This window comes from Cucumis melo, chromosome 1 (assembly GCF_025177605.1).
Source record: "Cucumis melo cultivar AY chromosome 1, USDA_Cmelo_AY_1.0, whole genome shotgun sequence".
Lineage (NCBI taxonomy): Eukaryota > Viridiplantae > Streptophyta > Magnoliopsida > Cucurbitales > Cucurbitaceae > Cucumis > Cucumis melo.
This window is the reverse complement of record NC_066857.1, coordinates 21,000,076-21,022,389: the sequence shown is the minus strand read 5'-3', so window position 1 is coordinate 21,022,389 and position 22,314 is coordinate 21,000,076. Positions and strand designations below refer to the sequence as shown.

Sequence of the window (22,314 nt, the reverse complement as noted above, 5' to 3'; positions counted from 1 at the left end):
CATTAAAAATTACTATTTTAAATAGATTATAATAAAACTACTGAAATCATAATCGACTACACAAAACTGTGGATAAAATAAAGTATGGTCCAGGGGGAAACACAGCTATATCAGTACCATTGGGTTTCATTTCTTGGGGTAATCACCAAATTCTTTTTTCTAGTTCCTATAGATTAAAGAATAGACAAAGAATATGCAAAATTACAGGAAATCCCAAACTACAGGAATCATGTTATCAAAATACGTAAGGAAAATGGTAAACTGTGACAACGATCACTTTCTGATCTCTCAGAATTCTATTTATAAACTTTTAACTATGTATTGGGGAAAAACGAACAACCTACAAGACACATCAAGAAGCTGATTGAAGAGATTCTGTAAATGGGCAGTTGATGAGAAGGCCAAAAATGTCAACATAAGAAGAGAAGAGATGTAGTTCAAGTTCAAGTAGATGGGGTAGTAGATGGCATAATAGTAGATGGCGTTTCTTTTCTTCCAGCGAGAATCATTGAAATCTGTAGACCTCTACTGAATGCTTGATTGAAGAGCAAACGTGTTTGAAACTCTGATACAAATGGGAACCATGACAAAATGGCTATGGGCATGAAAATGACCAGACCCATGATGTATTCATACCCTCTTGCAAGCTCTTTTATTGATTCCCAGAATCCTATGCCCTTCATCATCGGTCTGCAGGCCTGCCCAATCTTTAGAAAGAGAAAAATATGAATCAATATGTTAGGATCCCACCCTAAAATAACAGAAATAATCCTAACAAAAGGCTAAAACAAAGGCAGCACTCTGTAGTCTTTATAATATTCAACCAAAAACAGAAGTTCACAAGATTTAAGCAAGAAAATAACAAGGAAAATACAAAACTTACCCAGCACCTTAGAGAGGGCTGGCAACCTCCCTTAAAGCTCCAGCAGCTTTTTACTACAATAAAACCTACCTACATCAATCCCCAAAACATTCTATTTATATCCCTCCTTTATTCGTGGGCCCCATCTACCCTGTTCTTTTCCCCAATCATCTCTCCTTCATATGTCTCCTGGTTAAGGACCCTTTTGCCCTTTCTTTTATATTTGTGAATAATTGGAGGTCTAACACAATACTGGCTCTTTCACAACTAATGTATTCAAAGAAAGCTGTGCTAAACCAAACAATGTCCAAGTTTTATCTATGCCAAAGAGAACCGCCGGAATAACACATAGAGTTTAGTGAACTATGATGATCTTCACATCTAATTTTCTAGGTAGATAGAAAAGGTCCAGCAAAAGCAAACGGTAACATGCACACATCCTCAGTTCCAAGTATTTGGCCTTTCACATGCAAAATCAAGCAATTAACGTGGTAAAGTAGCTAGATGTTAAACCATATAACGTTCTTGTTAGGAGATGGGATCAAAAACAGTCAGTTAGTAGTTGATAAGTAGAAAGATTGCTTCCAGGGGAACATATAGCATTTCCTAGTAAACTTAGGATACTAAAGCTGATTAAAAGATAATGGTTCTGGATGCAAAGTGAGGTCATAGAGTTGTTAGAAGGAGATATTAGAGAATTTTTGTATATGTTGATTAAGTTGTTATTGGTGCACGTGTATAGTTAAGTTGTTATTCGTACACGTGTATAATAGTTGTTATTGATACATGTGTATTTTGTTGGTTACTTATAACCATTATGCATAAAATACATTTATTTATGGAAATGACTTACAGAATCTTCATTTCCCCAATTTCATTCGTATTAGGAGAGATCCACAACATTTTCATTAACAAAGGTCTTTCAAGTAAATTAAATGTAAAGCCCATATAGGTTATACCTAAAATGATCAATATCACAATATTTGAAAGAAAATAACAGAGGTATATTGTCCTAACAAATAATTTTCTATCATTTTCAAAACTGTCGTTATGTACAACTTTCCAAGTGACTCGTTAAGTAGAACATTATTTGAATGAGAGATGAACTTCAGGGGAAATTTTGGGAGACATTAGAAGTTATTGTAAAAGTAACTTTTTATTTATCATGCTACCTTTAGAGGACTGTTAAAGTTACTATACATAATGATAATACATGATTTTACGAGAGAGAACAAATTTGGTTGTGATAGAAATGTTAGGGTCTCGTATTCAATTATGTGAAAAGAAGGGCGAAGGTGTTAAAAGAACGGTAAGGGAGACCTAGACAAGAAAGAAGGATAAGAAATGGTCTTTTTGCGAAGGCAGTTAGGATCAGACAAATTATAAACCCGGTAGTAGATTAAGTTTGTAAGGTGTACACATATAGGGAACTAATATGTTCCAATATCAATTAGAAATTACAATAGAAATAAGTAATGCAAGTTACTTGTACCTTTCTCTTGAGATCTTTTCCAGCCATAAATTATTCACCAAATGTCTAAGTTCATCCATTTTCACTCTATTTATAACCAATCTCCCTAACTACTTTCCTATCTAATTAATTGCTAATATGCCCTTATAATATTCCTAATTCCATTCCTAACAATTTCTTGTAGGGGAAAATGGAAGGATAACAATAAGACAAGGAAGGCGGGTGGCAGTTTGTGTGTAGGAAGCCAGGAAGTATCTTTTTTGTTAGTAGATTTGACACTTTTTTTATGCAACTGACCCAAAGTGCATTGGATAGAAAACTTATATTTTGAACTACTGATTTAATTTTATTTTTTCTCCATTATAATTAAGGGGAAAAAGTACACCTTTGAAGCCGAGGTTTGGAAAAGTTAGAAACCTAGGTGCAACTAAGCCCAAAGCTCAATGACCAAAACTATACTTCTTGTCGTTTAAAAGACTAATAAAACAAATATCACATGAGAGCATAGTTGCAAAAGTTACCAGAAGGATGGCCCAGCCAGTAGGCAAGAACGCAAGAATAGCTGCAAATAGATCCGATACTGTGAGGCCCCATACTACAAACAAGACAGTCATGACTGACATGAAACCGAGGAAGAGAAGAGCTTTCAGTATTCTGAACATGAGCTGGAAGTCGGTACCGAATTTTCGTCTGCCCATGGATACCAACTGGTAGCCACATATAACATAAACATCAGTTAACAAGAGCAGTAATCTATCAAGAATAAACGCAAAATACAATTTCATCAAACAGAACAAATTAACCGCCAACCAATCTAAAATAGTAAAAATGTTAAAGCAAATTAGCCATCAAGGTAAGAAAATAATGTGAGATCCTTATATAGGAATATACCTTTAAGACAACAAGCGCAATAAACATGACTACCCAAGAAAGTCCGTAAACCTGGAAAGACATTGAAGCAAAAGCAATAGTGAGATATGGCAACATATCTAGAGAAATACCAATAGGACAATAAGGGAAAATATCTTTGTGATAATAGAAAAAAGCCCTACCCAGAAGCTCTTAATATTATGAGATATATCAAGGTGGTAAACAATTCCATATTGGTATAGGAGGAACCGTAAAGAAAATACTATCTCTAACACTCTTCCCCTTATTGTTGTACTTTTCAGGTGTTCCTGTTCTCCATCCCACCAAGATTCCCAACTTTTGTCATGGGAGATCCCTATTCCACCACGATTTCCCATCCACCTTTTCCAATCTGTCCAGTCGTCAACCGTCTTTTGCCAGTCAAATCCAGATGGATTGAACACAAAGGGAGCAAACAACCAGGAGGCAACCAGAAACCACATCGAGAAAGTGATGAACAAATAAAGTTTTGAACTGCGGTATGAACTTCCATAGATTTGATAAACAAGCAGCAGAATAAACAGTTCCAATCCTTTGACAAAGTGACTTCGCGAGTATTGCCTATAATTATCAGCAAATTTTGCATGAAAAACAACGAACCCACGGCCAGTAGCTCGATATTTAGAACCTCCATGCAAGATTGTTCGACCATAAAAGTGTGCTTTAGTTCCAAGCTGGAATGTGAAAAAAACAGAAGCTAGTTGCAGCTGCATGATAACAAAATCACCAAGGGCAGTCCGAAATCCTTTTTCAAGGCCAATTTCCATCACCATCGGCAGTACCAGCAACAAGCCTAACTGAAATACACTCTGGGTAGCCAAAGCCTCTTCAAGAGCCTTAGTCTGATGCACGGAAGGGCTATCAAGAATCTCCCTTTCAACACCACTCATAACCATGTATAGACGTCCGTATAGAAATAAATACACCGTAAGCACAGTCACCTGTGAGATGTATAATCCAAAAGCTTAGAAGGATCCATGCTATGATGACAAGCACACACAGGAAATAGAAAGCACCATTTGTGAATTTTCAAAGAATAATCATTTAGTGTAGGCCTCCTCAATTTTGGACAGAGATTTCGATCCACCAATTGCTGTTCATTGGTCTTAGAACTCATACTACAATAAAGATTCAGCCCCTCACAAAAACTATCCCCAAGTTCAAGCCTACCAGGATATCTTAATATAGCCCATCAAGTATCCAAATTAAATCAAGTTGGAAATAGCCAACTAAAAATCATGTTCATAAAGTCGAAGCCAACTAAAAGTCATGTGCATCAACAAGTTTTTGAGTAAAAAAATATAGCATCTTTGCCGGAAAAATATTAATATGGACACATTCTCTTAATATTTACATATAGAGCACAGTTAGTAGAAGCAATTACATCTTTCCATATATTACTTAAGAAGATATGTTAGTTATAAATACAAGCACACAAATAGGTGACTGAGTAAATATTTAACCTATTGGAAATGAGGAGCCCATGTGTTAATCTTAAGGGGAAGATTTTGAGCAGTTATTCAAGGATAGTGCAAAGCCATATATAAATTATGTCTTAATACTACTAAAGCAAATCTTGGTTATGGAAATAATACCATACTGCTGAAGTAGAATCCAACAGTTGTGAAATAGAAGGACAGCATCCTATAGAAGTCAAATCGACGTCCAAGCCTATAAACATCACGACTGAGTGTCTGCTCTCCATTTCCATTTGCAACCTTTGCCTCAAAAAGTGATATCTGGTTCATCCCCACATCTCGCCCCTTGCCTACTTGGATGTACTCATGATGTGTTACAAACCCCCCACGAAGGGTTGAATTATATCCTGTTAAAATTAGCACAATTAATTGGCAAGTGGAATCTATCTGCATATCACCTTCAATTGAAATAGGAAATACCAGCAAATATATCCTCGCTTAGGTTAATGACTCTAGAAGCTTTACTGATGCCACCCCTAGTTATGTGGAAGATTCTGTCAAATATATCAGGATGACCATAATGGAAACGTACCCTGTGAAAGTGACATGTGAGTTTATGAACCTGATCCATGATAATAAGGCTCCAACAAATCAGACCAATTTAAATTCAAAACAAATAGGAACGGTTTTTCACCCCCAAAATACATATTGTAACCAGTAGCATGAAAAACATAGGTTTATAAATTCTGGAGAAGTGAGAAATGTCAACTATACATAATCAGAAAACACAGGTTGTAATTTAGAAACATGGATCAAATTGACTAGGCCCTTTCCCAATTTTTAGTTATTGGAGATCATATCCATGATATAGTTTATTACTAATGTGAATCCATAACTCTTATATTATGTAATAACAATAATTGAATGTGATAGATGATATAATATTAAATTTGCCTTCACACATTAGCTTAAACTTTTGGATCAATCGATGATTTAAAATGGTATCAGAGCAGGTGGTCCAGGGAGGTCTTTCGTAAAAAGACCCTTTCAATATTATTTCTTCTCCAATTATTTCTTCTTCTTCTTGTTTTTTTTTGTAAAGGAGATAAGCTTCAACTTTGTCTTCACCCATTAGCTTAAGCTTTAGGGGTCAATCGATGATTTAAGAGAAAGAGAAGATTATTTTTTATTGTCGGGCACTAATAAACAACTAGTAGTAAACCTAAGAAAATGGGAAGGAAAGTGATAGTTATGACAGTATAATGCGCACAGGCACTACTGAGTAGAATAAGATGAAAAGCTTGCATAACTTACTAGCCAGTACTGAACCTAAGAAAATGGGAAGGAAAGTGATAGAGATAACAGTATAATACGGACTTGGTACTAAAAAGTAGAAGAAGGTGAAAAATGGACGGACGAAATAAAGCAACCTATAAATTAAAGCCAGTAAATAGTCCTTGGAATTAGCTTAATTTCCATTACCAATCCCCATGTCACCTGCTCATGATCTCATGCAGGTATCTCTTAGACCAAACATGGCTAATACATTTCTAATTTCTCAGTAGCATTCAGACCATTTTCCAGCCTTTTCAAAATTTCAAGATGACAGAGGGCGTTGAGAGGAAAATAGAAAATTGGAAAGCACCAAGGTACAAATAGACCCACGGCGTGCCGTAAAACAAAAAGTGAAAATATTAATAGGCCGCTTACTGTTTAAATCTAAAAGTTAACTATATGCAAGAAGACAACGTCATATATTTGTAAGCAGTGTACATACATTGAAATTATATAAAGATAAATCAATGATTTACCTCAGAGGATTTGCTAAAATTCGTTGGCCAATAGTTACAAAACTAGTCTCCTGATTGGACATGAACCAAGCAAGAGATGAAACACTGTAAAACATAAGGGGAGAAACAAGTATAAAACATTGTCAACCACCATATATCAAACCAAATGTCTACATTGAAATTTGACTAGTTACATTCTTGTATAGCAGTTACTACATTCAACCTATCTGACCTTCCAGTAAAGATATGCTCCCTCAAACCCAATATCGTGGGTTTTCGATCTGCATGACGGTTTTTCTGGAGCTCTTCCAAAACATTTCTCATTTTGAAAGCTTCTTCAAAATAGTTGTCCTGAGAGAACATAAATTTTTTAAACTTGTAAAGTTGCAACTGTCAACTTCCTACAATAATAATCATTCAATGAATTGGAGAAAGTAAAAAGGCGTCACTTGGTTCATGTCTATGGTCTGCAGAGCTTGTCCACGAGTGAAAATAATGGCATGATTTTGATTCTCGGGTTTTCCTTCCCCAATTGCTGTTGGTGGACCTGGAAGCTTGATTCGATAGATTTCCTAAAGACATAACAAACAATTAGAACAGCAACTTCTAGAGAAAGTCCCGCAAAAAGTTAACTCCTTGCCCCAGCTGCCACTCTTCAATGAGGAACATAACCAAAGCATCTATATTACCACATGGCTACAGATAAAGGCTGAAGAATGACTGATGATATTTACCAATTGTTCAAAAAATTAAAGTGGAAGTATACCATATCTCAAATTTTGTAGTAAAAAGTTTATGTGGTCAAATAAAGCCTAAAGCTCCAAGTATTTATTTATTTTTAATAATTTTCTGGAATAGGTGTAACTTCTTACTCAGAACTGTCACTGAATCCTACATAGAAAACAGAACTTTAAATATTTGTGGCACACAGCATGCATTGGAAGTAACCAGCAAGAGGTTGCAACTCCTAATATAACTGCAAGTGTAAAATTTAGAATCTACTCTCCCATACCTCATCTAATTTATCACCTCCCTTCACGAGAACTGAGTAATAAAACTTCTGGGGCCTCCCATTTACTGTCTCCTCTCTTTCATCTATGTAAGCAACACGTAGAGATGGATACCTGCACAATATTATTTATCTATTTATATCCATTATAAAAACAATGTACTTTTATGTGGATTTTGTACAGTGTAAAGGATAGCAACAATATTAATATCTGACTCACTTTAACATCAGATTGAGAATATTACTATAGCATCTTCGGTCACGGTCATCATCAGACTTCTTCTGAGCACCATAGATTTGGCATGAGACAACATAAGTGAATTTCAGATCAACTAGAGCTTGAGCACGATCAAAGAATGCTTTCTTCTCCTTTTCATTTAAGTCCATGTTTCGATAACTACCAGCTGCCAAGTAAATAAGAAATATAGATATTAAGTATATCAAACTCAGTTTGGGAACAAAATTGGGTTAGATTCTGAATCTCATGATAATAGCAAAATAGATTTAGAAAACATACTGTTCTCCCCAGCACATTCCAGAAAGAATTGAAGCTGAAGTGCATCACGGTAATACATCATACCTCGTACTGATAAACCATCAAGATTTATGGACATAGCAAGTGTTAAGGTTAGGATCCATAAATTCAAACAAAGAAAAAAGGGAGGGAATTTCTTTCAACCTGTTCTTGATAATGTCTGCCCTCTGTAGGATACCCAATGTCGTATTAACTCCATCTTGTCTTTATCACTATATTTAAGTTTTGGGTCTAAAACACGCTCATAAAAGTTGGTCCATTCATCTAGTATATCGGTCAACACAAGTGTAAGTTTGCTGTTCATGGCATTAAATGTGAAAAGGGGAAGGAAGATAAAGCTCACCAGGATATATCTTTTGGAGATAGAACAAAATGGATATTCCATCCTCATTCTCCTTCTTAAGCTCCTCATCGGAATAAAGGACATCTTCTTTGTAATAAGGGGTTAAAACACTAATCATAAAACAGCAAGAAAACTGAGTTGTCAAAACAGCAGGTGAAAGAGAATAAACAGTAATATAACTGCAACTCAATAGACAACAATAAGTAAAACGCTCAAATGAATAAATTCATGCTTATGATCAAGAACATGAAATAATTGAGATAGTGATCAAAGAGGGAGGGAGAGCTCATTAACAAACAAACAAACAAACACTCATGACGGCAAAAACCACCATTTTGCTCTAGAGGTACTCCGAGTTTTTGAGCCACAACTTAATTTTTCTTTAATAGGAAAAACAAATTGCACACAAAACAAAAAAATCACTTCAGCAAGTTATCAGGTCCTCTCTTTTTACTTGTGACCTTATTTTAAACTAAAAACAAAGACAAAAATAACAAGCACCATACAAAGATTTAGAAAAATAAATAAAACCTCCAAATGAAATGAATTGTCATCAATTGCCAAAGAACACACTATTAATTTTAAACACAAGAAAGTATCTTTTTTCTCATAAGACAAACAAACAAAAGAAAACACTTGTTATCAAAATGGAGAATGAAACATGAAAGACAAATCCAAAATGACGGACCTAAATGATAGCATGTCACGGACTTTAGGAGCTTTAGGCATTGTCATAAATAAGGAATTCGCAAAGAATGTGATACGTCGACGGGCATCCAAGTTTTGAGGCACATTAATTGCAGATTCCTTGACAGTTAAAAGCAAAGAAAGCCTAACAACCTGTTAACAAAAGCAATATGGTATAAACCCTCATTTTTAGATGACATATAAAGAAAATAAAATAAAAAGCTTAATGATAGCTAAGAAAACCTTTTCTATCCATGTTTTGGTTTGTGTAAGTTCTATGTTAATATTCTCAAACCTCTGCCCCTTCTTGCCATCAGAGTTATCATTTGGATCTTCATCTAATCCAAGAATTCTTGCATTGGAATAAAACGGTTATATACATACAAGAATATCAAACAAACTTCATTACAAGACAGTGTTTTAATGTTTACGTGTACTTGTACTTCAAAAGACTTACTGAGAGCCATTAGCCATGACATCCTGCGTGATAATCTCAAAGATGTCCTGGAGAACATTGATTATCTGTGACCCACCAACTTCATTTTCATCATCACGCTGTCAAAGAAAATACTTGATTAAATGTACACACAGTTAATCAAGTCCATTCCATCAGTCTATCAAACAGCTAACATCGTTTTTAATACAGTAGACACATACCACCAAAAGTTTTAAGAATTTCTCCAGTTTCTCACTGAGTGAAGGAAGACCACTCATCCTGAAGTTGCTTAAGAATTTTTGTTTACGTATGCTAAGTTCTACCTCGTGGCAAATATCCCGCACGATCCTGTTTTATAAAAGAAAATATCAATTTATCCTGAGAATTGATAGCAGGAAAGGCGGTATCGAGACTATGTAAAAATAAAACGTTAAATATGATATCATGATCGCCTTACCTCTTGTCTTCTTGATCCTTCAAAAGTGCAGTTACTATATCCCTGAGTGTCTCATAGCATTCTATTACTGCAGAATACATATAATCATCACTTTTAATCTTCCTGAATAAGTCAGCATCTTCCTTTCCTTTAAAGTCTTTTGCCATATCCAATGCTATTGGAATCTAGCATCATTGGCAGAAAGTGAAGTTAGACAACTAAATAGTTTCCTTACAAGTCTTCAAGGATCTTTTTATACCTTACTAGCAAGCAAGAAAGGAGGCCATTGGACTACAGAGACATCGTTTGAAGAATATGGAACAAGTAGTAAATCTCTATCCCTGCATGAAAGTTCAAGTCAGAAGAAAATGTAGGGATCTTCCAATTTTTATATCAATTGAACTTGATTGAGGTGATGACCTATTACTGATCAGGTCCTCTTGTCGCATAGTTAATATGAACTCATTCCAGACATGAGAGAAGTTGGTGATATTCTTCCTTACTAATGATTCATCCTGTGATGAAAGAGTACATTTTATACAATAAAAGGAATAACCAAATTAATGGCTAGAAGTCATTAATTATAAGCTAAAAGTATGGCCTCCTTGGATAGAATTGGAACGCACTGAACAAGTTAAACTATTCTGAAAAAATAGATTTTGAAATTTCACATTATTTGACCAATTATTCAACCTCTAAGTAATGTTATTGTCATTATTTTTTTATAATCAAAAGGACATATAAATGACTTAGAAACTTAAAGTACCAGGTTCTTTCCCTTGGAATCCTTATCTGATGATGGAACCAGTCGTTCACTAAAGGCTGAAGGAATGGCCTCAAACCTGGATCGCAACATGCCAAGTGTCCTTATCTAAAAAATAGTAAGGTTAGCAAATAATATCACGAAGAAAATTCCATTCACCCAATTCTAAATTCAACAGTCGGCAAACTGCAAAAGGAATTTTGTAAAACTACCCCCAAAACAAAAGAAATTGCAAGTATTTACTAGATTCTCTTTAACTGTTGGCAACAAGATAATTTTCACTCATTAGAAAGATACTAGGCACTAACCTCACCCAGATGGCTGAAAGCTCCATGAATGCCCCCAAAAATGGTTGAAAATATTGCATACCAAATTTGTGCATCCATAAAATAAACCTACACATAACAGTAAGGAAAAGAAAACATTAGTACAACATGTCATGTGATCTGTAGCAATAGTAGAACAAGCACCTTAAATGTAGTCCATCGTACATTCATGAAATTCTAGTTCACTTACCAGCACAATTGGAGCCCATATTGCTATAATAACCCCAACATTATATGACACTGTCATTATTCCAAAATAACCATTAGTAATAGCAATAGCAATAGCATCTTACCACAAAGTTTTATTGAAGTTTAATATTTTACAATAATAAGACGTTACCGTGTGGAAAGAACTCGTGCCATTGATAATTATCAATATGCATTGACATAATCAGCTTTGTAGGACCAATAAGGGGATATATCTATTCAAATGCAAATAATAACCATAAGATTCAGAAAGATATTTTTCCACTAAACGTGGTCAAAATAATTCCACGGTATAGACAATAGGGAAATTTTGTTATCCATGCTTAGTTCCTGCATTTATTGTATCAAATTAAAGTAGTTCAGCATCCACCCCAACAAGACACTGGGAGGTAAAGACTACTTAAATCACCGATTTACCTAAAAGCTTAAGCTGTTGGTTTCCATGCACTAAACTATATCAATACTGTACACACTCCCTTACTTGGCTTAAAAATTTGTAGAAAGTCCAACATGTCGAAATAAATATTGATTGAGAATCAAAATGATATTACAAGGGTTTGGACAAAGTACCTCTTACTTTGATACCATGTTAAATCATCAATTAACTCAAAAATTTAAGCCGATGGATTATGATAAATTTAATTATACCAATATTTTAATAGATGAATAGTAGCTCACATTATTCTTTTATTACTTGGAGAAATATTGTTACAATTCAATCTTAATTGTTCCACTAGGATAACTTATCATAGACAACCCATTCCCTAAATCTAAACGAGATAGAGTTTTCACATTCACATTCAGCCTTAATTGCAAAATAAAAAATAAAGTTAAATAATAGAAAATACCATATTGTATATAAAGAGTAGTTAAGTTACAGATACGGATGAATGACAAACAAGAACGTATAACTTTTTCTGAGCCCCATTCCAAATACTTGTAATGAATGTGAAGCAATCAATCTTCAATGTATAACTTATCCAGTCAGGGAACCAGATCTATTAAAAGGATTTATCCAACATGATTAAAAATTTACTTTGAAGAGTATGAAGATAATCCATAAGCTAGAAACAATATTAATGGCAGTATGTATTTACAAGTCTATATGTTGGTTTCCAAAAGAACAAATAGGATGTTGGATCGTAAGTGGATGGCCACCAAAAATACCTCAATTAGTCTCACAAGGAACTATTTCATTCTACTATTTTTTTTTTTCCGAAAGGTATTATAATAAACGCAGGGGTGTGGAGATTTGAACCCAAGACCTCTTGTTCACAAATTCATACAGGTGACAGTTGAGTTAAGCTCATGTTGGCTCATTCTACTATATTTGGTGGCCAAAAAAACTAATAAAATGTTAAATCCTAAATAGGTGGCCACCATGACCTAAACACATCCCTCTAGATACGTTATTATTTGCACTCTCATTGACCAAGATCGAGACAACAGTGTTCCAGATGAATAAAATTACAAGTATTCCCATTTAAATACAAAAGCAAAAGATTATTAAAGAAAATGGATTTATCAGTAAGATACTAAAACCAAATTAACGATCGATAAGAAAAATCACCTCCACATAGTAGCTGAATGCTAGCTTACTGATTAGCAGCAGTATCCAAAACAGTGAATACCTGAACCCAAGAAAGTTTTGTCAAAAAAACAAATAATGGAAAGGGAAAAGATAGCAAAGCAGAACACTCACGTAACCAAAAAGCTACGAGGCATAAGACCCTAAACTTAAAATCGTAGTCACAACTGTAGCAGCACTGGTGGAACTCCTTGTGATAAATTGGAAGTAAAGTAATAAATACATAAAAGTATACTTACTTCAGCAACGAGAACATATCTTCATGCATGCCTCTTCCTATATAAAGTTTAGGCTGCAATATGGCCAAACCAAACATCAGAGAAGAGCATAAAGAGAATTAGAGCTGTAATATGAGATGAAAAGTAAAACCAGAGCCAGACTCTAGATACAAATCATCTAAATAACCAGCAAACAAGAAGTTCAATTGATAGTAAGGAATGTTAAACATACTGACCTGAGCCCACCACATTAGCAATGTGATAATTCGCCAATTCGAACGCTCCATCTTTTTTCTCAAAGGTGGAAGCAAAAATAGTAAGCAGGACAATATATTTGGTATCAAATATACCGCAATAGCATAATTATAAAATGACTGGCTCTGCCAGTCCGCAGCCCAACTACTGAAAAACTTCACAAGTCCAGTGGGATTTTGCAGGGTATTTAAATAAGCAATTGGTAAAACCACAACCCATGCTGCTGCAACTATAAACTTTAGTAGATAACGTAGTATTTGGGTAAATTTCAAGCTCCTCCATGCAATCCAACTTAAAATTATATCCAGAGTAGCTGCAGATAAAGCATACATCAAGATGAAAATTGCCATAAAACTTTAAATAATCACCTAAGATAAAACTAATCATCAGAAAAAAGCTTAACAAGAATCTGCAATTTAGCACAAATTCAGAAAAATTATACAAAACAAAATGTAATCAGGATTGACGTCATACCTCTCAAAAAATTAAGAATAGCAGCAGTAATAAAAATGCTCAAAACACTCTTGAAGACATCAGGATCAAAAACTGCAACAAGAGATCCACCAGGACTCCAGGCAATTATTACCATAGCCTGAAATCATGAAGTTATAGATGATACTGCGTTCCATGAAAAAAGAAGAGTTTAAAAAGTAATATAAAGAAAGCCAAAAAGGTTTACAAAACCTGGTATGCCAATATAAAGAATATCCACATTCTGTCAAAGCTTCTATAAAGGTGCAAAAATGTTCGAACTTCAACAAAATTTGTTTTAGGCTTCCTCTTTCCAGCAGCTACTTGATTAGGATTCTAAAATTCAAATAAAGTTCCACATGAATGTTCCAAAATTATGTGAACAAATACATTGCAGAAAACAAGCAGGCACAAGACAACAACGTTCAATTTTTATGGACATTCTGCAGCTGGATTAATCTGCCGCTAGGAGAATAATGTATAAATCAACTAGTCAACTAGCACAAAGAGAGAGGAGTTGGAGATATATATATATATATATATATAGAGAGAGAGAGAGAGAGAGAGAGACCGCATTTGCAGGCTGTATAGAATCTGAATGCCTAAAAAAATCTGATTTGGGGTTCATAGGCCATCCAAGGTTAAAACATCTGTCAGACCTAGATCAATAAATAAATTTTAAAGTAAATATTATTGGAAACTCGATATGAATTTGCTTATAGGTAAAGCATACCAGAAATACTCGTTGAGATCATCATAGTTCCGCCAGGTAGAATGACTTGCTTTACCTCCTTTGTTTCGCTTAGCTTCCTTTTGCATCAAGTAAATAATTCTTAGAAATCTTATCAAACTTGGAAACTATTAAATTGATCAAATAAAAGATGTGATTACCATCAGAAGCACTTGGTAAATTGGAGTTACAACTTCCCTCAAAAACGATTCCTCATCACGTGCTTCAGCCTCCTGAAATGATTCTCCACTAACAGGATGGACATTGCTATAAAGAATCCCATAGACAACGTCGGCCATCTTGCATATTGAGGAAACAAGAATAAGGTTAAGCATTCTTACACAGAAATATGTTAAGAAATTTTAGAAACAGTGATATAAATTGAAAAAATATAACAGTTATGTGATTACTGATGACTGATGAGTTCAGTTCACAAAAAAAGTGGTCATTTTGTCAATCAAAGATATCAAATTGTATTTCCCACCCAACCTTGGTGAATCTCTCTCTCTATCTTCACACATTCACTTAATCAAATACCTTATTACACTTATATATGTACTTCATTGTATTATTCTTATTATGGTCTCACAATAAGAATAATTAATGAATTTACTGATCCCATAGGGTGAATCTGCTAACTCGACTTTGCAATTCAGAATGTAGGCAGACCTCTTTAGTAACGTTCCTCCACCCCTCACTTTTATATTCCACCCCCCCACCCCCCTTTTTCTTGGTATCACCTGTTGACTCCAGTGCAAATAACTGTGAATTGGCTTGACATTTATAATTGGAGTTAAATCCAGCCTCCACCCTGTACCATTACCTTTTCTCGTCTTTTATCTAGTTCCCTATGAATATATTAGTGACCTAACTTGCAGGAAAGATGGTTGTTAATCATAACTCTTTAGAAAAATTTAAAGTACAAATTAATTATCCGTTTTAAGGCTAATCAGACTTCTAAACAACGATGATTATGGAGATGGTACTAATCTATTCATGATCAGGCACATATGATGCTAACAAATACTAGTAACAGATACAGCAATTTCATTTGATATTTTAATGACATCAAGGACAAGAAGCATTTGAGAACTAACAATGAAAAGAAATTCATCAAACATTATAAGTGAATGACAATGTGATCAGAAAACACGCATTTGATATTTTAATGACATCAAGGACAAGAAGCATTTGAGAACTAACAATGAAAAGAAATTCATCAAACATTATAAGTGAATGACAATGTGATCAGAAAACACGCATACATTGTGGAAAATGTAGCATAAACATTCAGGCATGAAGCGAATATTTGAAGCTTCACCCCAGATAAGAAAATGAAGTCCGATGTAAATAAGCTGCAACTGTTGCCGGTCACATTCATGAGGAAACCTGAAAGGTAAAATAGACCGTTAACTTAGTAGGTAAGCTGCAAGAGTGATGGCCAAGAGGGAACCCAAATACATAAACCACGAACTTGGAAGTAGCTCTCAAATGTTCAAATTGCATAATGAATTTTACACAAATTATAAAGTCGTGATGTAAAATATATGCTTAAATAAAGACATTTGTATGTGTTAGAAATAGTGGACTTAGGTCATGTTGAAAGCCCAAGGGTAGTTGTGATTTACTTTGTCCTAATTTTTTATTCTTTTAATAAGGCTCATATTGCCTAAAAATTTCCCCCTTGTGCTTTCATTATCATAAGAAAATAATAAGAAATATCGGCATCGTGGTTTTTCTCCTTGTACTAAGGTTTCTACTTAAATTTGTGTTTGTTCTATGTCTCTATATGTTCTAAAAAAAGTCTAAAATAAATAAAGGCAGTCATTAATTGTGAGCATGTAAATATGGTGACAATATAGAACAAGGATAACAGAATGAATGAAATTTGATAAATTTTCAATACATTGATTAATGTTGACGATATTTATGGTAATAAGGTATACCCGAGGTTTGGCTTGCAACGAAGATAGTTACACCACGAGATATAGTTCTTAAAGATTTTATCGCTCAGTTGCTGTACAGTGCCACTTTTTAGCTGCATCAAGCAAGTAATATTAAGATGAGATGCAGATCATAGGTTCTCATAGAAAATTGAGATCACATCATAAACCCAACAGTACGGAATATCACTCATTAGCAAAATGTTTTACCTGGTGAGGTACTTGCGGATTCTTATTCCTTATATCAATATTTGCAAGAAGCAGAATTAAGTGTTCCCTCTGGTTTGCTACATTTCCTTTCTTCATATCCAAAAAAGACGTGATAGAAGTTAACAGAGTTTATCTTTCTGTCTCCTATATCCTTATAGTAACACAACTAGACTCACTAAAGTTGAGAGTAACAAATCTAAAAGAATTTATAGAGAGAAGAAAAAAAACATCAATCTCAAATACCATGTACAGATCCCCACCATGTGAACTTCTAAACATTATTTGGCACAACAGGAAAAATGAAATAAAATGAAAATGCAGTAAACAGCCCTGAGTGAAATTTGCAGATGCTTGGACAAATGGTAATAGGGTTGGAATTTGGTTCAAAAATTCGCAATTCTACAAAATATAAGAAACTTAAACTCTAAACACCCTCCAATGATATTTGAGGTTAGAGCCAGCTAACCTCCAGAAACATCTATCAGTAGCTCAAAAGAAATTCCATTGTAGTATCCTTTTAAAAGAAGGAAAAAAAAATTCCATTGTAACTAGAGCCTCCAGAATACCTGAAACCCAAAAATGGAGGACAGCCAATCAAGTATATCATTTACAGGTTTCACCCTCTCTGTTGGCACGGACGGATTTTCATCAGGATTGCTGGTTGAATGAATTTTGGGCATTGGAAGATTGTTCACCTTCTGTAATGCTTCGATTGCTGCTTCAATCTATACAATATTGATGACAGCAAAGGGTACAAAAACTAAGTAGTGAACTCAAGAATACACAATATTAAATAAACTTCTGATATTAACCTCGGGAAGTTCCATGATAGCTGGTTTAACCGCCAAAGCAAACAGGGGGAGAATGTTATAATGTTCATGCTGCTCCTTTTTCCTTTGGACCTCCTTGGCATATTGCTCAGTCTGCGACAACAAATCAAACAAATTATTTCATGTTTTTCTATAGGCATTGAATTATTAATTGCATAGGAAGTTCGAAGATTATTGCCTTTTCATCAATTTTTGAAGCAGGAACCACTGTCTTTAGAACTTCATATAGTACAGTCGCTATCTGATAAACCTTAGCCATCTCTTCTCTTCAAGCCTCAAAGAGATCAAAGGGTGTAAACAATGTGAAAACCAAAAATGACATATGAAAGCCGAAAAACAAAACTCACGGTCGTTTGGTATATTCTCCTCCTTCAATATTGTGCTTATAGAATCTCTGGTAAAAAGCCTGAATTTCTTGAACATCATGTCTTTCAAGTATTGGTTCTGTTTCATATTCTTCCTGTAAAAAATACAAACTTGTGTTGATCACTTTGATTCACGTCTTGAATCAAACAAGTGTTATATGGGAGAACCATTATCTTAAAATGTTCTGGAAGTCTAATCGTTCAAAAAATAGAAACTCGAGGAGCACATTTCACCTAAGGAGAAATAAATATGATGTATGTCTCCAAAAGCTTTTTTAAAATTGACGTATGATGCATACAGATGCTTAATGATGAAACGCTGTGGTTCCAAAGGATGAAAAATAGCAGCAAGAGGAAAGAAAATTATTCAGGAAACTTTTGACCAACATACGGTGTGCTGCTTTATATTGAATTTTAATTTGTGTTAAGGCTATGATAGTTTGTAGTAATCATCAAGAACGAAAGGAAGGGAAAAAGGAAAACAAAAACTGAAAGAAAGAAAGGGGACTTTAAATGCACAAGTTAATGGTTTGGTAATTAACTTGAGTGAACACGGGTATGGACATCACAGAGCGACTCATAATTTTCTTAAAATCTAAGACAGACGTGAAAAGGACATGTTTATTAGAGTAACATTATCAATTTTATATTATCTTTCAACCAGAAGAAAACTCTGAGTTGATAGGCATATGTATTTATATCCTAAAAGCCACAATTTGGAAATATTTTACTCTAAAATTTTATTTTTTTGTTCTATGTCCCTATTTTTGTTCTAGATAAAAGTTTGAATAATTGAGTGATGTATCTAATGTTTGGCATGAGTCTCAAAAACACCTATTTATTGGGCTTAGACAATGTTAGCAAACAATTATACGTATCCAAAAAGTGTCGTAGTCTCTATTCAATTTGCTCAACTAGTGTCCTTTTTTGTATAACCAGGAGTTGGAGCTTTGCTCCCCTATACTTGAAGAGACCAGTGGTCACCCCAGGGCTCGGACTCAAGATACATCAAGTGCTTTTGACATTAAACTCACTCGAAGTTTAATCTTGGGACCTCCAAGCCAGTATAAGAGACCTCAAGCCCTTGCCAACATGGCCTCCCCATGGAGCTGAATTTGCTCGGCAAGTGTCTAGCAAGTCTATTTTTATTCTTATATAAACAACTTTCATTGAGAAAAAATACAAGGGTGTATTAAAAAAACAAGCCCTCTAAAGAAAGGGCTTCCAATTAAGCAATATGTTACCAAGGGAATAATTACAAAAAAAACTTTGAAACAGAAGCCCAAAGCAAAACATGAAACCTCACTACAGACCAAACTTCGCAAGGGTCCTTCTCCAGACCTCTAGACACTATTGTTTCTCTCACCCCAAATAGCCCACAACACAGCACACACCCCAGCAAGTCACAAAAACTGACCTTTCTCTCTGAAATGTGGATGGAGAAGGAACTCCCCGATCTTTGCACGAATATCCCTCTAGTCGGCACTCTAATATTGTGCCAATAAGTGTTGGGGTGTCTAAAATCTGTTTAGCAAGTCTATTGTGCCAATACGTGTGGTGTATCTAACATCTGTCTGACACACACACACTGCTCACACTAAAATGTCTATGCTTCCTATTCTTTACATTAATTTTTTTATAAAAATAAAAGTTGTTGTTATTGTTATTATTATTATTATTATTTTTAAAAAAAATCAAAATACAAACCACAAAAATTACTGGCTTAAGTAATTAATTGAACAGATTAGAAGTTAACTTGAGTGGATTGAAGTAATCTAGAAACAATACGATACTAGAAGGTATACCCTTTCAAGCCTGTGTAACAAATAAGTCTTGAATTGTCGAACACCCCGTCCACTTGAAGTTGGGTCCATTTTATGAGCCTTCTCAAATGCATGGAAGCGGCCTACAAATAAAAGTAACAAGGAATACAATTTAAAATCGCGATTTTAGCTAAATATGATTGTTGGGAAAACAATAATAAATAAATCATCTGCACCATCCATTTCATAACATGATCACCGTTAAAACAAGAACCAGCTGCAATTGTTCTTTTACTAAATCTGCAGAAAGAACTACAAGTTATGCAAGGGAAACTTTTTGAAAGAATATCACTTATCAGTGAAGGATAACGGTAAAAATTAAATGGCCTAAGGAGGTCAATAGATAAATGTTCTTCAAGGCACAAAATCTATCACCAGACCAGTATCGTGTCGCTCCCTGTATTGGTTATATTTGATACCTCTCATGATAGAACTAAATGGAGCTCCATTTGATCTTCCAAGCGTGTAAGTTGTAAAGTCGGATGCTATATGTATAGTAAGTACCGATATTATCCTTAAAGACCCCTTGATGGAAGTTAAACAGCCTAGTATCTGAAGGATCAGTTGGACGAAAACAAGAGTGAGCCTGCTTGTGGAAAATTAATGAAGTAAAAAGTAAAACAGTAGTATAAGGTTCAAGAGAGTTAAATTACGTCTTCTAATGATAAGCCACAACGTAAATAGATAGTGAGCAACCAGGAGGTAAATCCTGCATGCCATTTTGAATGTCTTCTGAAGTCAAGTCCTTGAGCTAAAGTCTTTTGCAATGATTCCTTATTCATCATATTAACATGGCTCTTAATATGGTCATACTATTAGTCTAACTTGGATGCACACTCTCACTTTCTTCAGCACCTTGATTTAAAAGGGGGGAAAACGTTCAAATCCTTGAGAATTACAGATGGCATTATCAAAGTAGAAACTTAAAGGTATGGTTCCGTTGGTGGGATGATGACGAGGTGAGCATCTAGCCAACTAACCTCTATAATCTTGTATCATCTAACATAACCTGTGGCTGTGGCAAATTGTCATAATCAGATTTTCTTTGTCAAAGTACTCATTTAAAAACTGTTCCACCACCAATAAGTAATGATCCTAGTAGATTATTATGGCCGGGGGACAAAAGCTAAAAACCACCCATCCAGTTTCATCTCATTTTAAAAAGATTTGTGTTTCTATGTTCATATTTTCATTATTTTAGTCTCTTAACTTAAAATGCGGAGGCTAGATTGTTCTATTCCGTACTTCCGCACTGTGTATGGCATTTTATGGTTTTGCCATAACCGTTCTCCCCGGTGATGACTTGGAAACTTCCTAAATAGAAAAAAAAAAATAGCATGTCTAGCTTGTATTTGTTCCTATTTTCACTTCTCTTAGTGAGAAGAGTGGCTTTTTCTTGCAGGCGCTAGTAGCAGTAGAGGAAGTTCAAGCCCTCCACTGCAAGTACCATAATAAATTAGTTGAAAGAGTGAACGAATTAGATCATAAAAATACGTCGAATAATCAAGAAAACTCAAGCAAAAGAGTCAGCTATTCCAGGATTTCAGTCATTTCCAACTATGTAATAAGAGCAATTTAAAAGTGCCATTCAAACAACGATGTTTGGTTAGAGTGATTACATAGATAGGCGACTCTGGGATTTTCAGGCTCAATCTCATTAGCCACACGGAGAATGGGGGCGATGGACGCAAGCGACGATGGGACGAGCTCACTGTCAATCCCGGAATTGTCTTCAGGCAACTCAACCATCCGAGTGGGCGTGCGCGTCACCCGCCGAGACAACGAACGAGGGGGACCCACCTCGTTCTTGCTCCCACTGGAACTCGCCATAACTTGGCTTTGCAAACCTCAGCAACCCGGCAATTGTTCCAGCTGATGGAAATACAAAAACCGAACGAAACAGCGTCGTTGTCTCTAAAAGTCGAAAATTGAGGAAGTGGGTTTGAGTCTAAGTTTGTGCAAATGCGGAAGAAAGTAGGGAAGATCATGTTTAAGTAGTAGAGAAGAAGGAAGTAGGAGAGATGCTTTGAGTGTGAGGTGGGGTAATTGGAGGAGGATGAGCTTTTGGATTGCTCCGCGAGTAAGAAAAGAATTGGAATAGTGCGTGGGATGATTGAATTACTTTGGAGTTTGACAAGGAATTAGGAATGAAAAAGGTAGAACACAAAGAAGAAGCAGTGTTGTTGCTTTAGCTTTGGCTTTCGCTTTAGCTTTAGCTTTTGCTTTATTTGCCGCTAAAAATGAAAATTTTCTGCATAAACAAATGTGACAGTCACAATCCAATCGCAGTGCTTTTTGAGGAAGAAGACAGAAACCCTTTTGAGTAGTTTGTGTTGTTTAGGAATCTAGACAAATTCCGTGGAGAATGAAACTCGCTTTCCTCAGGTGGGAGAGAGAAATTAGGTGAGGGAAGAAGGTTTGTTGAAGAAGAAGAAAGGGTTGTGTTAGAGAGTTGAGTTGAGATGAGTGACTCGTTTTTCCCGCGCCAACAGTGAAGAAGATGAACTTTCTATAGAATTACATGCGAAGGGCCCAGGTTTTGGAAAATTACAAGCTTTGCCCGCTTCTTTCCCATTTTTTTTTTTCCCTCACTTCAACGGTTGGATAATTCCAATTTCCAACTTTTTCAGCCAATTGCACCGAGAAAGTTGTTGTTTTCCAATCGATAGAATAAACAAATATAGGGATG

The 22,314-nt window shown here is 35.1% G+C and overlaps 1 protein-coding gene across 2 annotated transcripts; it reads right to left on the bottom strand.

Annotated features, from left to right (window-relative positions):
* Nucleotides 1-108: 108 nt before the first annotated feature.
* Nucleotides 109-22,121, bottom strand: LOC103489654 (callose synthase 7). Of its 2 annotated transcripts, none has more exons than XM_008448906.3 (42): nt 21,245-22,121; nt 19,608-19,708; nt 17,785-17,897; nt 17,616-17,703; nt 17,420-17,530; nt 17,174-17,332; nt 16,608-16,697; nt 16,401-16,492; nt 15,720-15,843; nt 14,616-14,753; nt 14,458-14,534; nt 14,296-14,383; nt 13,938-14,060; nt 13,728-13,845; nt 13,235-13,566; nt 13,020-13,072; nt 12,763-12,823; nt 11,326-11,407; nt 11,176-11,225; nt 10,968-11,054; nt 10,663-10,767; nt 10,317-10,411; nt 10,156-10,237; nt 9,918-10,081; nt 9,682-9,808; nt 9,482-9,579; nt 9,268-9,376; nt 9,026-9,177; nt 8,338-8,447; nt 8,139-8,258; nt 7,977-8,045; nt 7,680-7,863; nt 7,463-7,574; nt 6,900-7,022; nt 6,683-6,801; nt 6,472-6,555; nt 5,141-5,253; nt 4,838-5,067; nt 3,386-4,183; nt 3,225-3,275; nt 2,855-3,040; nt 109-707 (listed from the first exon to the last, which is right to left on the bottom strand). In XM_008448906.3, the coding sequence occupies exons 1-42, from the start codon at nt 21,453-21,455 to the stop codon at nt 444-446; spliced, it is 5,793 nt and encodes a 1,930-aa protein (XP_008447128.1). In that variant the 5' UTR covers nt 21,456-22,121; the 3' UTR covers nt 109-443. The 2 variants fall into 2 exon arrangements, with proteins under 2 accessions (XP_008447128.1, XP_050942441.1); XM_051086484.1 differs by lacking the exon at nt 21,245-22,121 and adding an exon at nt 19,802-19,823.
* Nucleotides 22,122-22,314: the final 193 nt, after the last annotated feature.